General features: G+C 51.2%; 1 protein-coding gene across 50 annotated transcripts in view; it reads left to right on the forward strand.

Moving 5' to 3' along the window:
* Positions 1–14,846, forward strand: part of EPB41L1 (erythrocyte membrane protein band 4.1 like 1) — a 140,323-nt gene that overhangs the window by 107,252 nt on the left and 18,225 nt on the right. For 10 of the 50 annotated variants that reach the window (XM_074005209.1, XM_074005223.1, XM_074005215.1 and 7 more), the window contains 3 exons: positions 9,855–10,265; positions 12,666–12,770; positions 14,757–14,840. In XM_074005209.1, coding sequence (XP_073861310.1) covers positions 9,855–10,265; positions 12,666–12,770; positions 14,757–14,840 — 600 coding nt within the window. The remainder of the gene's footprint in view (positions 1–9,854; positions 10,266–12,665; positions 12,771–14,756; positions 14,841–14,846) is intronic. The other 40 variants (XM_074005211.1, XM_074005225.1, XM_074005216.1 and 37 more) reach the window with 5 other exon arrangements.

The following is a 14,846-nucleotide window of genomic DNA, read 5'->3' on the forward strand; positions in this document are numbered from 1 at the left end:
GGTGATGCACCCATGATCTAATTAGCAGAGCATTTTATTGGATCAGTGCTACCCATGGCCTGAACCTGCCAGATAACAGACGGCTTTGTCTAGTAAGGCATAAGTCCAGAGAGAGCTACTGGGTTGGCTTTCTGGTTGGTGAGTCACAGAATTAGGGATGCTTTGGGGGCCTTTAAGGCTGGCGCCGTGGAAGAATGGCAGACCTCTGCATCCATGAAGGGCCTCTGTTTGCCTCTGGCACAAGCAAGACCCTGGACTGGGTGGTGGGGGCTGGTCTAGTGAGCCAGTGAACAGCACCCCCTTCTGCCCTTCAGCGTGGCCTCTAATCAATCCTGATGTGGGCTGGCCAGGCTTGGCCTGGCTGTGGGTGAGGTGGGATGCAGAGGCTACTGAAAGAGTGAGTCTCCAGAAGAGAAGGGGAAGATGAGCCCTGGGAAGTGGGGTCTAGAGCTCTGGAGTGTCTCAGTGTAGCCTGGTGTAGGGTGTGCCCCACCTGCTGGTGATAGCTGGAACTCCTAGAAGATGGGTCTTACTAAAAGGTAGAATCTGCTCCACCTCCCAGCCCTGCTCAGCCCCAAGAAATATAGTCCACTGCTGGAAAGAACTATGGTCCAGGAGCTCACCCTGGAGCTATGGACCATTCAGAACTGGCTTACAGGCTCCCTTGGCATTTAGGGGCCTTTGAAGATTTGGGAGATGGGGAGGTGCCATAGACAAGGATTGACTGGGTCCTTGGGTGAGTAACTTCCCCTTTCTGAGCCTCATTGCCTAGCCCGTTTTGGAGGACCAAAATTGTCATTCCATAGGGTAGTTGGGAAGGTGGAGTGAAATAATGAATATAAAAGCACTTTCTCAACTGGAAGGTGCTGGGCAGTCATGGGGTTATTGCTGATGGTGACTAGAATCCCTGATCCCGAAACCAGCTTTGTGGGGGGTATCCTGAAGATGCCTGTGTCATCCAGAATTCCTAGCAGCCTCCTCATATATTGTTGGGCCTCACCTGGGCCAAGGGGAAAACAGTGGGAACTTTAACTGTTCCCATTTGCCAAACCCAAGTTTCAATGTTTAAAGGGGGTTGTAATCCAAACTGCAGGATTGAACCATAGCCTAAGCCAGAGACATCCAGGGAAGCCCTGGAGCCAGAGTCTAAAAGGTATGGCTCCAACATCTCTGAATGAGAGTGGGCAGGGCATGGGGGAAGGGCACTGGGGCTGACTGTGGGCCTCCCTCCCTTAAGTAGCTCAGAAGGGCAGTCCCTCCCTAGCTCACCCCACAGAGTGGCTACTCCCTGACCTAATCCACAAATCCTAAAGATGTGGGACTTAAAAAGCTGGGCTATTTATGGATTTTGTGTGTGTGTGTGTCTCTCTCCTACTTTTTCTCTCTCCCTCTCTTCCTGTCTCTGTCTCTCCTTCCCTTCCTCCCTCTTCCCATTTCCTCTGGCTCTGGGCCTCCCCTGCAGTCCCAGAGGACCCAGGACATCTCTCAGCAGGACTTGGCACCTGAGCCTGGAGCAGCCGCAGGCTTGGAAGTGTTCACTCAGAAAAGCCTCGCAGCATCTCCTGAGGTTACTGTCTTCACCTTCCTGTGCCCCTTCCTCCTGCCCACCTAGAACCACCCTCTGTGGTCTTAAGAAAACCCTTTCTCTGGGGTGAGGGGAATGTAGCAGATTCTGCCAAGCAGATGGAAGCAATGGGTAAACCATGCTGTCCCCATGCTGTGATAAGGAAATGTCCCCATCCCAGAGATCCATAAAGGGCCAGCCCCTCCCTCATCCCTTGTTTCTGAGGAGAGACAGTACTGCAACCATTCTGGGAAGACAGAACAGCCTGCATTGCCTTGGCCTTGAAGGAGAGGCAGGAATGATCTCCCTCTTTCAGGCCCTGGTAAGGCAGGTGACTCTAGAGGCAGGCTTTGACTTCTATGCTAAGATCAGGGGTCATGGCACCCAGATGCCTTCTGCCTTAAGGTCTTGTCTCTGTTCAGAAGCCTGAATAAGGTCTAGCAGTGGCTAGTTAGGGCACGATATTCCAGCCATCTCCTGCCTGCATCTTCTCTGAACTCCCTTGGAGCTTGGGCCCATCAAAGAGGCAGGCAAAAGTGGACATCTTTCTCTAAGGAGTATCCTTAGGGTTGTGAAGAGATTGGTCAGGCAAGTGTTTGAAATGAGGCGACCATTGCTTCTATGCCCAGGGCGGCAGCAAGTGGAGGGCTCTTTGAAATTCCTGTGGCCCTGCATGGATGCTGGGCATAGAATCCAGGCCCAGGCAGGAGGCTGCACTCCCTCCTCTGCTGGGATTTCATGGACTCTCAGGGTTGGAAGGTATTGAGTGATCATCTGGGCAGAACTTTCTTCCCTGATAATCTGCTGCTCCTCTGTTGGCATATGCTCTCCTCTGAGGGCCTGTACCTTTCTCCATTCTCAGAGAAAACTTCCGTAGCTGCTGCAAACGTGCTGGAACTTTAAGAAAGACATAAATGAGCTACATAAGTGATAAAACATAAATCATACTTCTACTCTATGCATTTTTCCTCAATCTAAAAATAAAAACAAAACTATCTGCGCACTCTCTTGAGGGAAATCGGACAGGAGTCAACAGCATACCAAGGACAGGGCCAGAGAGATGTCCTGGACACAGAGATGCTCCTGTGACCAAGGACAGGTGCCTGTTTGGGGAGCAGAGCCCACAACCTGCACCCCACGCCCCCATCATTCTCCTGGTAACGTCCATCCAGCCTCTTCCACAGCGGGTACTTTTACTGTCCTTGGCGGCAGCCCATTAACTATTGGGAAGTTTCCGTGTTGAATTAAAACCTGCCCTTTCAAATCAGCAGCCTGTAGGCCTCATTCTGCCCGCTGGTGCCCACTGCCGCTCTGCATCCTCCTCCAGGCCAGCCCTTCAGAGACTTGAACACCTCCCCTTCCCTAGAACACTTCACTCTCTTCACAGTTTCTCCCAGGACATGGTTTCTGGAGGGCCCCTTATCCTGAAACCCCTCCTCTTATAAAGGGCAGGCCTAGCTGGGCAAGGTGGCTCACACCTGTAATCCCAGCACTTTGGGAGACTGAGTTGGGCAGATCACCTGAGGTCAAGAGTTCGAGACCAGCCTGGCCAAGATGGTGAAACCCCGTCTCTACTAAAAATACAAATAATAATAATAATAATAACAATAATAATAATAATAATAAGCTGAGCATGGTGGTGCGTGCCTGTAATCCCAGCTACTGGGGAGGCTGAGGCAGGAGAATCACTTGAACCTGGGAGGTGGCTGTGTCAGTGAGTCAAGGTCACGCCACTGCACTCCAGCCTGGATGACAGAACAAAACTCCGGTCTCAAAAACAAAACAAAACAAAACAAAACAAAAAGGTCAGGCCCCAAAATGTGACCCAGAGCTCCAGGAGGGGCCTGAACAGCCTGGAGTCAGGGGAACAGCCAGGCTGGAGAGTTTCCTGTCATGTGCCTTGAATGGCTGCAGGGCTGTGGCTACCTGGGGCTACCGTAACATTATCCCATCTTGTGATTCAGGTTAGAACGACTTTCACGCCAACCCCGCGGGCCAGGGGTGTGGCTCCACCCGTGCTTTCCTTCAGTGGAAGTTTTTCTCTTTTTGTTCAGTCTTCTTTTCCCCTTCAGGATCCTACGTTTTACTTTGTCTCCCACTGCTCAGTCTGTGATCTTGCGCATGGCCTCTCCCCTCTGGGATACCGTTTCCCCTTCTGAAATAAGGATAACGATATCACAAGTTGCCATTTGGATTAAATTTAATAACTTAGACAAAGGGCTGGCATTGCCTGGCACATAGTAACTAACAATCACTGTACATTTCCCCTTTCTTCATGCAGTCTTATTTTTCATTCTCTGCCAGCACCCGCCCCACTCACTCTTGCTTATCTAGCCTAGTTGCTAGTTAGAATTGGGGCAGGAATGTCCCAGAAGGAGGCTCATTGACTAGCTTTGGCCATTATTACCAGGCGGATGATGTCAGTACAGCTGGAATGGAGGCAGCTGAAGGAACCTGCTTCTCAAGGAAATGAGCAATGGGACCTAGCTTCCATAGGCTCTCAAAGCACGTCCCTTTGGGATGGTTCAGGAGCTGTGGTCCTGAAGGCTTAATGACCTGAGGTAAAAGCTCAGAAACCCACCCCAGACTCTACCTAGACCTTTCCCCCTTCCTTTTATCTCGCTTTCCCCTGGACAAGATTATTTTAATGGGTTCTGATTCCCTGACAATCAGAGAGATTTTCTCAAAACACCGTGGGGAACACAGTTTATGATGCTCTCTTGGGCCTTCAAAATTTTTCAGATCTTATGGGATCTGACAGACTCCTCACCAAGTCATAACCTGAAAAGAAGCCCAAGGTCATATAAACCTTCCCCCTCCTGCTGCTAGGAGCAGTTTTGGGCACGTCTCCCTGTGGAGGTGGTCATGGTAGGGTGGAGAGGACACACTTCACAGAACTTGGCGTCAGAGACTGAGTTCGAGGCCTGCCTTTCCACTTGCTCCCTGTATGGCCTTGGGCAAGATGTTCTCCAGGTCTCAGTTTCCATATCTGTATCATGGAGGGGCTGTAGTTGGGGCAGTGATTTCAAAGGAGGGAGGTACCTCAGGGCACTAAGGCCACCCACACCCCCAGCTTTACCAGGGCAGCTCTGTATTTCTGTCACATAGCCGACTTCCGTTAAAATTTTGTGGGAAGGATCTTGTGGCCACAAGATGAAAAACCCAGTTACCTTCCTGCTTTTCTAACCATCCTAGAAGTCCATCATCCCGTCCCAGGCATTGTTTGAAGAACTCTTGGGGGGAGGTAGAGGCTGCTGGGAGATGGCCTAACAGTGCTGCGATCCAGTGCTTTTTTTTTTTTTTTTTTTGAGATGGAATTTTGTTCTTGTTGCCAGGCTAGAGTGCAATGGTGCAATCTTGGCCCACCGCAACCTCTGCCCCACAGATTCAAGCAATTCTCCTGCCTCAGCCTCCCAAAGTGCTGGGATTACAGGCATAAGCCACTGCGCCCAGCCTTTTTTTTTTTTTAGATGGAGTCTCTGTCGCCAGGCTGGAGTGCAGTGGCACATTCTCGGCTCACTGCAACCTCTGCCTCCTGGGTTCAGGCAATTCTCCTGCCTCAGCCTCCCAAGTTGCTGGGATTACAGGTGCGTGCCACCATGTCCAGCTAATTTTTTGTATTTTTAGTAGAGATGGGGTTTCACCATGTTGGCCAGAATGGTCTTGATCTCTTGATCTCATGATCTGCCAACCTCAGCCTACCAAAGTGCTGGGATTATAGGTGTGAGCCACCGCGCTGGCCTCTGGTGCTTTTGATGCACGATGATGCTTGGATCTTTACCTCTCTCCCTTCCTTGATGCATTCTATTCAGTCCTTTTCTGCTCTTTATATGGGTTTTGTTAGAATTAGAATGGGCCCTGGTATTTGTTTCTTTTGAGTTGAACCCTACAGTGTTCAAGCTGTTTAAGCCATTGTGGTGTCTGGCACTAACCTGGCCAAGTGGTATCTCCACAACTACTCTGCTTTCTTCCCAGAAGTCCTCGTAGAAAGGTTTGATTTCAGGCTGTGGCCTGTGGAACTTAACGCATCCCTTCAACTTGCCGTTAGATCACAGTTGGCACCTATATTCCGTGGTTGTAAAATTAGTTAGCAAAGATCTCCAGCCTCAAAAATCAGGCTTTCTTTTCCTGACTCTATCTTCTACTAACAGTGACCTTGCACAAGTCACTGACCTTCCCTAGACCTGTTTCCTCACTTACACAATATGGAGATGAGACTGGATAACATCGTAAGCGTACTTTTGACTCTAACATTCAAAGATTCCATGTGATGGAAACGACTTTCCCCTCTGACGGTGGCAGTTATATTATTAAAAGAGGAAGAGGAAGGGTCCTGGCCCATCCATGGATCTCCGTTTCCCCATGGCTGACATGGGGGAGGGCATAAGACCCCATCCCATTTTATCAAGTTGGGGGCAGTGGTTGAGGAAAATTGGTCAATAATTTATCAAGCACCTGATGGGAAGAGGGACCTTGATGAGAATGGCTGGCACATCATGCCTTCCTCTCCCCAGCCAGTTCTGGGGATGTGCTGTCCCAAAGTCAAACATTTCAGTGGTAGATTGGTCCCCTCTTACAAAGGGAAAAACTCACCCATTCTTTAGGTGCCTGATATTTCATGTTAACTCTTCTTGCTCCAATTGAAACACAGGGTTCAGAGCATTGGGTATTTATAGAAAGACAGTACACTAGGCCAGAAGAGCTCGGTCTCCTAAAAGTGACCACCATGCATCAGGAAGAAAGGCAGACAGGCCTTGCTGGTATCCTTGCCGACGGCAGACTCTCCAAGGTAGACATTTTGGTGGACAAGTTCAAAGTGGAAGTGGCCACAGAAGAAATGGTGGGAACCAGAAGAGCAAACACCCAGCAACGAGGAAAAATGATTGCAAGTCCTGAAGACTTTGAGTCAGTGGGGGAGGAAAGCCCCTGGATCAGGGAAAGCCCAGGAGGGGCTGCCCTGTCTTCTGGCCGCACATTGACAGAAAAGCTCCTCAAGGGCTCCAAGCTCAGGGCAGACACCAGAGAGGCAACCATCAGGAACCACTGCATGTCACATGGTCAGTCGGAGGGCCAGACAGAGCTGAGGAAGGGGCTGGAGGAGCCCCACACTTGTGGGAGACCCACTGCTTCAGGGACCAGGCCAGCAGAGGTGGACGTCCTCTCTCCAGCCTCCGACAAGGGAGGACTCCAGTCGTTTCTATTGGATCCAGCCCACGCAGAAGCCAGAGCTGAGTCGAGTGATGAAACTGATACCTCCTGTGCAGAGAGGAGCTTCTATTTAAACTATGAAGAAAAAGACTCAGAAGACCAAGTCCTCCCTCCACCCCTGGAGGAGAGACAAGGGCGCCTGGATGCCTCTCCTGGAGGTGAGCCCAGGCTGGCGCTAAATTCCTCAGACCTGAGGGTTTCTGCTGCTGTTTCCAGCAGGAGCAAGGACGAAGCCCACATGGCTTCCCCAGAGGAAGGGGCAGAGACCCCCAAGAACCATGGAGGACCTGGTGACCTGAAGGGATCTATTGCAGGACAGGCATTTGCTGAAGGCTGGGAAGATGCTCAGTGGGGAGTGGAAGGAGAGTTTCCCCACCCAACAGCTAGCGCAACCCGAGAGGAAGGGGCCCCCGTGAGTGGAGATTTGCTGGGAAAGGCTGAGGAAAGTCCCACAGAGGAACTGAAGAAACACCCTCCTCACAGAGGATGCGGTGTGCGTCCCGAACCCCAGGCCTGCGCCCTCCCTCGGGCCATCCCTCTGAATGTCAGGAAGCCAGCCAAACCAGGCAGAGGCAACTTCCCGCCCAAAGAGAGGGGAGTGGTTCCCATCCAGAAAGGAGGGGCTGAGCTGAAGGACCGTGAGGCCTCAGCATTTCTTCACATGGAGGTGATCATCCCCCTGCCGGCCTCCCCTGGTCACTCTGAGGACCTGGCAGCTCTGGAGGAAGCTTCTCCAAGCCCAACCTCCCATGGGTCAGGGGAGCCTTCGGAGCTCAGGGAGCCCTTTCTCAGACATGTCCATCTTTTGAAAGCCAGCCCAGAGCCCAAGGACCAAGTAGGGTTTGTGGTGTCCCCTGCCACAGGAAGTGAGCGCAGGCCTCCTTCCATCACCAGCAGAAAGCCCAGAGTAGTCCCTGAAGAAGCTGAGGGGCGCATACCTCTGGGATTGGGGTTCCCTTCAGGGAAGCAAAGAGAGATGACCTCTTTCCAGGCAGGGGTCGAAGAGGGCTCCATAGAAGATATTAGCAAGACCTCAGTGGCCAATAAAATTCGGATATTCGAGACCCATGGAGCTGAAACTCGCCGAATGAGCGAGGGTGAAGCAAGGGCCCTTCCAAATGACTTGTCTTCAGAGGCCCCCGCGGGACAGGCAGAGCAGCAGTGGAGTACACTCTCAGACCTGGGCTTCGTCCAACTCCAGCCCCCAGGGGACTTTGCTAGCCCCAAAGCCACACATTCTACATTGATGCCTCTGGCTACCAGACACTTCAGGGAGGACACTTCTGCATCCTACCAGGAAGCACGCACAGAACTAGAGCCTGTGTCCCCCGATTCGGGCTGTGAAACCACACTGGCAGAAGCAACTGGAACTGGGGTAACTGGCCGCGTGAGCCCCCGCCCCCACCGCTGCTCCCTACCCATGGGGGCTGGCCGCATGCTCTGTAGTTTTTAGAAGCATGTTTCAGTGGCCCCTCGTCATTACTGCAATCAGAGGCTGCTTATCCATCCCTGTGAGTTTTTTCCCTAAAGGAGCCTGGGTGTAGCTCAGGCTGAATGATGGGCTTCTCTGCTTGGCCCATGTTAGCTTGGCCACAAAGACCCTCAGCTTTTGGTGTGACCTGGTGCCCAGAGGGTCACACAACCCCCATGGAGAAGGTGGCGCCATCACCAGCAAATGATACACCTGCTTTGCCTTGCCGCTCCTACCCGCTGGGTTTCTGCCTACCTTGCTTGGCTTGTCCAGCGACCTTTCTTCATCCTTTCCCATCCCTGGTTCTCCCGCCTTGGGAAAACTGACAGTCCAGAGGTTTCCATCCTTCGCTTCTGGTTCCCTCTCAGTCCCAGTGCCAAGTTTCTTTCTGCCTCCTTAAGACTAACTGTCTTCTCTAATCCAGAACAAATCCGGAGATGCGGTCAGGGAAGAGAAGCACTCCACCAACTTAGCAGCCAACACCCCTGGGAAGGGGGGGCGCCTGAGATTCACCAGCCCCTTGGGCCCTCAGGTCTCTGCAGCCCCTCTGTGCCCTGATGACCCGGTCACCTTCACCTGGCCAGGATGCATCGCCGCCTTAGGTTCCCACCTGCTGTGGCAGCACCTCTTGTGCTGCTCAACTCTGGCTTGTCTGGAATGTCTCCTTCACACCTCTCAACCTTCCAGAAACTGGCTAAATGGAGGCTTGCTTAGCAAGTGAATGTCTAAGCCCACTGAATCCCTAGAACCAGAAGCCAAGTTCTTTACAAATCTTTCATGGGTATTAGGTTGGTCTTTAAAAAGAATGTCATGAACCAGCCAAAAATGTGTGTGTGGTGTTTAATCCCTGACAGGCCAGTTGAGAGGTATGTATGTCGGACAAGAGTTGCTGGTTCCCCGAGGCACTGCCTTGGCCCGCTGTTGTCAATTACACTGATGGGACCAGAGCCTCTACTCTCTGACCTGCCCGTGGTCTACTCATGGAGCTCAGGGTAGAGCCAGAGTAGCACTCAGCTCCCAAGAAGCTTGTGCCCAAAAGGCCTGACCCCAAATTGCTCTTCTCTCTAGTAGATGCTGACCCCTCCCCCGGAGACTCAGTGGAATTGACAAACATGTTGGCTTCCTCTTTTGTTCCTCAAAGCTCTTGGCTCCAACCTCTCTGCCTTCCCTTCCTGGGTCTCCCTGAATCCCTGGATCTCCCTCCTTAGTTTCTGTTTCTCAACACCCGCCTGCACGGATGGGCCTGGGGTCCGGGCTTCCATCCCTGCCTTTCGTGCAATGCTGCTTCCAATAAGCTCCCAGATCCAATACCCTTGGATGGAGCCTCCTGTCCAGGACTCACTGGCAGGACGTTTGCTTTGTACTTGCTTGCGCCATCAGTGTGAGACCCTCAGAAAGGGGCATCTCCACTCTTGAGTCGTTTTTGGTTTTTTTAAGCTTGTTATGATTTCAAGGAACCTTTCCTGGGGTGTTTTTCATTTCCTGGTCTGCTCTTCCATTCGGGATGTCAACGCAGCCCCAAGATTTCTCCTGACATTCACCGTCTTGATTTCTCTTTCTCTCTCTCTCCCCACCCCACATCCCCATTCTTTTGATTTTATCTGGCCATAGAGAGCAGGGCTGAGGGAGGGCTCCGAGGAGAAAGTCAAACCACCACGTCCCCGGGCCCCAGAGAGTGACACAGGCGATGAGGACCAGGACCAGGAGAGGGACACGGTGTTCCTGAAGGACAACCACCTGGCCATTGAGCGCAAGTGCTCCAGCATCACGGTCAGCTCTACGTCCAGCCTGGAGGCTGAGGTGGACTTCACGGTCATTGGTGACTACCACGGCAGCGCCTTCGAAGACTTCTCCCGCAGCCTGCCTGAGCTCGACCGGGACAAAAGCGACTCAGACACTGAGGGCCTGGTGTTCTCCCGGGATCTTAACAAGGGGGCCACCAGCCAGGATGATGAGTCTGGGGGCATTGAGGACAGCCCGGATCGAGGGGCCTGCTCCACTCCGGATATGCCCCAGTTTGAGGTACAGTGGAGCTTCCTCAAGAGCCGGGCCCGCTGGGCACCGCATGCTCACAGGGCCCGGGACTACCTGTGAGAAGACCGAGCACCCAGCCTGCAGCCTGAAGCTCTGTCTCGTGTTGCATGACTGCCCCTCCGCAGAACAGCATGGTTCTGTGCTCGCATGTTTGCCATCTCGGTTTACCCCTAACACGCGCTCCTTGGCGTTTTAACCCTGTGACCCCATTGCTTGCTGAGGTCGAGCGATGACAGGTAGTCTGGTCTTACTTGACCCCCCCACCCCCACCTGTGTTGCATGGCACCTGCAGAGAGCATGCATCTCTGGACTCTTGGGGGCTCCTGCAGCCTGGTCTGAAAGCTGAATGGTTTTTCCTGATCCAGGCCCAGGCTCATCTCTCTGGAGTCTGGGCTTCCCAGGGAAGGGGAAGCAGTTTAAATCCATCTGGCCCTGGGGTCTCAGGGTGGTAATGGAAGCTCCTGGAAGAGAGAAAATGTGGTCATTGAGGAGGGACAGACTGTCTCTGGGCCTCTCTGTGGTCTCCTCTGCAGAGCTGTGAAGGGATTTCTCTAAGGCACATCTGCCCATATCATTCCTTTGCCCCCTCATCTCTTTTAGACCCAGGCTCCCTCCTACATTCTCCTTTCCCCAACGTTCCCAGCATTGACATACAAGCTTAGCCACTCCGGGCTCTCACTTCATGCTATACTCTCTGAGCAGGTTTTTTTTCTCCCTTTCGGTGCCTTACAAACCTATCATATTCCAGGACCAAGTTCAAATGTCAGTTTCCCAGCAGGGGCTTGCTTTCCTGACCACCCTGGGCAGAAGTATTGCCCCCTTACCCCCTTGCCCTGTAATGCCTATGCTCCAGCACTATCCAAAGCGGTCAGATCAGTGGCTAACGAGCCTGCTCTCCTACCAGGTGGCAGCTCCTCAAGGCCTGACATATACTAGGCACTAATAGATGATTAACTGGATGAATGGCTGGGTTACAGGGTTGCAACCATCTATAAGAATCCCCTTCAGCCAGGCATGGTGGCTTGTGCCTGTAATCCCAGCTACTCAGGAGCTGAGGCAAGAAGGCAGGGGGGATCACTTGAGCCCAGGAGTTTGAGGCTACAGTGAGCTTTGATCATGCCACTGCACTCCAGCCTGGATGACAGAGTGAGACCTTGTCTCTTAAAAACAAAACAAAACAAGAAAAAAATAAAAAAAAACCGGCCGGGCATGATGGTTCACACCTGTAATCCCAGCACTTTGGGAGGCCAAGGCAGGTAGATCACCTGAGGTCAGGAGCTCGAGACCACCCTGACCAACATGATGAAACCTTGTCTCTACTAAAAATACAAAAATTAGCCAGGTGTGGTGGCACCCACCTGTAATCCCAGCTACTCGGGAGGCAGGAGAATCACTTGAACTCGGGAGGCAGAGGTTGCAGTGAGCTGAGATTGCGCCATTGCACTCCAGCCTGAGCAACAGAGCAAGACTCCATCTCAAAAAAAAAAAAAAAAAAAAAAAATCAGACGCTCAAAGGTCATAGTCACAGCTGGCCATACCCAAATGGACCCCTCTACTTCGCCCGTCCTCAACAAACGCTCTTCACTCGTTGACATCTCCTGCCTGGATGTTGCAGGCCTCCAAGCATATGTGGTTCTTGCTCTAAAGAAGAGTTCAGGCCGGGTGCGGTGGATCACACCTGTAATCCCAGCAGTCTGGGAGGCTGAGGCAGGTGGATCACTTGAGGTCAGGGGTTCAAGAATAGCCTGGCCAACATGGTGAAACCCTGTCTCTACTAAAAATACAAAAGTTAGCTGGGTGTGGTGGCGTGGGCCTGTAGTGCCAGCTACCTGGGAAGCTGAGGCAGGAGAATCACTTGAACCTGGGAGGCAGAGGTTACAGTGAGCCAAGATCGCACCATCGCACTCCAGCCTGGGCGACAAAGGGAGACTCTGTCTCAAAAAAAAAAAAAAAAGAATAGAAAAGAAAAAAAAGAGTTCGGCTGAAGCAGCTGAGAGGTGGTGAGCTCACCAGTGAAGTCATTCAGGATTCGTTGACATTATGTATACAAGCAAAACATTTAGCCTGGGGCCTGGCATATAGTATGTTAATAAAATGGTAGATGTTCTAATAGTAGCCTAAAAAACAACTTATAGCCACCATGAGGGTGTGTGGCACAGGGGCGCAGGGCAGGCCTACCTGGTCCTGGTGATGGTCCTGGTTCTCCTCGCAGGCTATTTGTCTATGATATCACACCACGTCTCTTTTACCCGGACCTGAGTACCCTTCCAGAAATGTGGCCAGCTGTGGGGATAGGAGATAGCCTGCAGACCCCACACTGCAATTGCCTGTGAGCAAGGGTCATGCTAGGGTTTCAGTTACAGAGCATTCTCCCTCCTTTTCCTACAGCCTGTGAAAACGGAAACCATGACTGTCAGCAGTCTGGCCATTAGAAAGAAGATTGAGCCGGAGGCCGTACTGCAGACCAGAGTCTCCGCTATGGATAACACCCAGGTAACCTGTGCCTTCCAATGTACCCTAAGCAACAGGTATTGGGCATTTGGTGGTAGGGTCCCCACTGCTGTGGCCAAAACCCTTGGCCAACCCTTTTAATCTCAGCTTCCCTGGAACCCACATTTTAATCCTGATGCTCTTCTGTGCCTCAGTGTCCTCCCTGAGCTCTGGGAAGGGGTGACAGGTAAAGTAGGTTCTTGTCCTGGGCAGACCATACCTCTTAAAGCCTCCATTTAGCCATCCATAAAATAGGAATGACCCTGTCTACCCCTTCCTCCTGGGCATATTGGGAGGACTGTACTGGCTAGTGGATTGGGACCTTGATGTTCACATTGCTTCAAGGAGTTGGAGAGGTTTCTTGAGGTATCCCAGGAGCTGCTTGGGGAGAGAAGAGGGAGAGATCCCGATTCAGCTTCAGTCAGAACAGCTCACCTTGGGTCGTTTTTTATGTATTAGAGTTCCACATCAGATCAGTAAAATGAGCAAAGTGAAAGAAGAAAACCAAAGATCACGTGTCTTGACAAGAAGCAGCACCCTGACCACCTGGAGAAAGCCATCAGGCATAGGCACAGGTCCACCACTTCCAGTCCATTCCCTGCACTCCTTCCGTGCTTTTTAGACTTAGGAAATTAAGATTGAGGGTCTGATAGATGCCCTCTTGGTTTTTCCTGGCCAGAAGAGCTACAATGCTAGGAGCTTTTTGGCTCTTAGGCTAACCTTTTTCTCAAGAACTGAAATAAGACCAGGCACAGTGGCTCACACCTGTAATCTCAGCACTTTGTGAGGCCGAGGCAGGCAGATTGCTTGAGCCCAGGAGTACAAGACCAGCTGGGGCAATATAGTGAGACCCCATCTCTACAAAAAATACAAAAATTAGCTGTGCGTGGTAGCACATGCCTATAGTCCCAGCTACTCGGGAGGCTGATGTAGGAGGATCACTTGAGCCCAGGAGGTCGAGGTTGCAGTGAACTATGAGCTAGGATTGCACCACTGCATTCCAGCTTGGGTGACAGGGGAAAAAAGAGAGACAAAGAGAAAACTGAAATAAGACATAAACCAATACAACATGGGCAATTCTTTTTGTTTCCAGAGTTTTTTTCTCCCACTTTTATAATGATAGTAGGAGTTTATGAGGCCGCCTACTACAGGTCAGGACTCTTGAGTTCTGATGAGCTGTGTGACCTTGGGCAAGCTGCTTTTCCCCCTGACCTGTTTTGTTTTAGTAACACGTGTTTCTGTTGTGTTTTCCCACAGAAAAGTATAAAGAAACTAAAATTGGCCCTAGATCCCACAGCCCAGTAACCCTTATCGACATAAAAACAAAACAACAAAAAAAAGTTTATAGTTATACCATTCAAACAGAACAAAATGGGATTTTTCTTATATTACCACCCAGAAAAATATATAAGCCTATTCCAACACAGATACCTACATCTCTATATACTTAACAATGTTTACACAGAAGCGATCATTTTCTTACACCTTACCTTTCTTCTTAGTAATTATTTTGGAGATCACTCCTTGTTGGCCTACAGAGACCCACCTTACTCTTGTTCATCTCACTTAGGAGGCAAATCTTGATTTATTTCACTGTCTCCCAATGGCATGCCTTGTGGTTGTTTTTGTTTCGTGCAATTCATGATCAGCGCTGCCGTGAATTTCCTTGCTGGTACTTCTCGGCGAGCTTTTCAAAGGTTATATCCAAAGAGTCAGTTCCTAGAGATGGCTAGGTCAAAAATCACACTCATTGCAATTTGGATAGAATTTGCCAGATAGTCTGAAATTATTTTTTCTTTATCAGATACACTGGTTGAAATGTAATGAGGGCCTGTTGCACCTCTGTGATTTGGTCTGTGTGCAGCCCCCTGCCAGTGATGTTCACTCACACAGCCTGTCACTTTGTAACTGGGAGGCCGTGAGCCCAGGTGACAGATGCTGCAGGTGTACCCGGCTCTCCCCAGCTCTAACGACTCCTCCTCTGGTCAGCAGGTTGATGGGAGTGCCTCAGTGGGGAGGGAGTTCATAGCAACCACTCCCTCCATCACCACGGAGACCATATCGACCACCATGGTAAGT

The sequence above is a fragment of the Macaca fascicularis genome, chromosome 10 (assembly GCF_037993035.2).
Source record: "Macaca fascicularis isolate 582-1 chromosome 10, T2T-MFA8v1.1".
In the NCBI taxonomy this organism is placed as follows: Eukaryota; Metazoa; Chordata; class Mammalia; order Primates; family Cercopithecidae; genus Macaca; species Macaca fascicularis.